Genomic DNA, 1,796 nt, shown 5'->3' on the forward strand with positions numbered 1-1,796 from the left:
AAACATTTCCGTTTTTTTTTTTGCCACTCCCTTTTTTTTTTCTCTTTCTTTGCGTATGTATATATATATATATATATGTGTGTGTGTGAGTTGTGGTTCTTCTTCCGTCGTTGTCTTTTTTTTTTTTTTTAAAAACCTGTTTTTTTATTAAAACTCTCTGAACGCGCGCACCAGCGACAGGCAAGTAAAATAAGCGGAGGAGGAAGAAAGCAAGAGAGAAAGGGAAAAAACGACAGTAACAACAGGATCGAGGAATGAGCGAGGGAGGAGAAAGAGTTTGTGCATGAGTGTGTATGTGGGAAAGGGAGAAGGAACAAACAGGCAGTGACGTGTACACGAGCCTCTCTGCAGACGCAAAAAAAAAAAAAAAAAAGAGAGAGAGAGAGAGAGAGAAGACAAAGAAATCGAAACTAAAACAATAATAAAAAAAAGAAGGAAAGATGAGGCTTTTTTCTCTTTTTTGAAGGATTTAGGCCCCCCCCCCACTCTCGCCAACTTTTCTTCCGTTTCTTCTGAGCAGTTTTGGCTTCTGATTCGTTCCATCTCCTTTCTCCTCTCTCACCATGATGCACACCGAAACGCACGTTCTTTCTTCGACAAATTCACCATTTTTTTTCTTTTTGAATGCCTTTACTTCCATTCTTCTTTGATCCTTCAGTGAGCAGAGGAAACGCTCTCTTCACCACCACCGCCTTTCGATAAAAAACAAAAAACAAACACACACACACACACACATTCTCCTCTCTCTCGCGGAGGGAGTCCGGTCACCTCCTCTACGCTTTCTTGCCAGAGGATGCGAAGGGCGGCGATGAGTTGGACCCGCGCTGTCGCGTGATCATAGAACTGGAGAGCGCTGACGGCCTGCCGACAGTACTTCTGTGTGTGCGTCGATCATGTCCTCTGGAGAGGGCGTGTAGCCACTCGAAGATGCTGTGCGACTGCTGCTGTTGCTGTTGCTGCTGGGGCCGCGTTGGCGGTGGAGAAGGTCGAGGATGTTACTATGATTGTTCTGCATGGACTTCGTCGATGCCGCCGGCGGCGGTGGTGGTGGACGGTTCGATTGTGTGTAAGTCGGTGGCCTGTCCACGTCGTCATTGACTGTTGCTGGTGGTGCCACTGGTGGTGCCGCTGGTGGTGGTGGTGGTGCAGTCGGCTGCATGGGCGGTGGAAGAGGAAAGAAGGTCCGCTGGTGGGGGCGGTGGGGAAAGATGGACTTTCCCGTCTTCGCCCTTCTTGTTGGCCTCCGCCGGTTCGTTGAGTGGGGCCTCGATGGGATTTGCAGAAGTGTAAGGCTGATGACGGTCCAAAGCCTTCTTCATCTTTGCTGCGGTGTACCGCGCGTATCGACACTTCTCCGCCGCGACGCTGTCCATTTTGTTGTCACTCGTGAACTGCTCCGTTGCCTCGAAGAGAATCGCGGCGGTGAAGAAGAGCCGCACGATGCTCATCGAGACATGACCGCTTCTTTCCTCGTCGTCTGCCTTCGCAAAGACCATGAGTGCCACCTTGGTCAACACGGTGCGGCCGCTCACCGCCTCGAGCTGGTCACCCAGGGCCTTTTTGTCTTCTTCCAGTGCATCGAGAAGGCTCATCAGGTACATGCGTGCCCTCCTTATCCTCCTTGGTGCGACGCTGCATGCACAGAAACGCGGCGTGGGTCCGCAGAAAGTAGGCGACCAAAGGTTCACGTGATTGAAACTCGTCCGCGCGTTGCAAAAAGGGCCGCACGACACTCGCCCACTGCGCGGGGACGGATGCTGTCAGTTTCGCCGTCGACATCACCTCTTTTTTTCTTT

At 51.2% G+C, this 1,796-nt stretch overlaps 1 protein-coding gene across 1 annotated transcript; it reads right to left on the reverse strand.

Moving 5' to 3' along the window:
- Window positions 1-835: 835 nt before the first annotated feature.
- On the reverse strand, window positions 836-1,592 carry LOC126766534 (uncharacterized). Its single transcript, XM_050484290.1, has 2 exons — window positions 1,215-1,592; window positions 836-1,153 (listed from the first exon to the last, which is right to left on the reverse strand). Exons 1-2 carry the CDS (start codon window positions 1,590-1,592, stop codon window positions 836-838), a joined length of 696 nt encoding a protein of 231 aa, XP_050340247.1.
- Between the last annotated feature and the right edge of the window lie 204 nt (window positions 1,593-1,796).

This window comes from Bactrocera neohumeralis, unplaced genomic scaffold (assembly GCF_024586455.1).
Source record: "Bactrocera neohumeralis isolate Rockhampton unplaced genomic scaffold, APGP_CSIRO_Bneo_wtdbg2-racon-allhic-juicebox.fasta_v2 ctg1643, whole genome shotgun sequence".
In the NCBI taxonomy this organism is placed as follows: Eukaryota; Metazoa; Arthropoda; class Insecta; order Diptera; family Tephritidae; genus Bactrocera; species Bactrocera neohumeralis.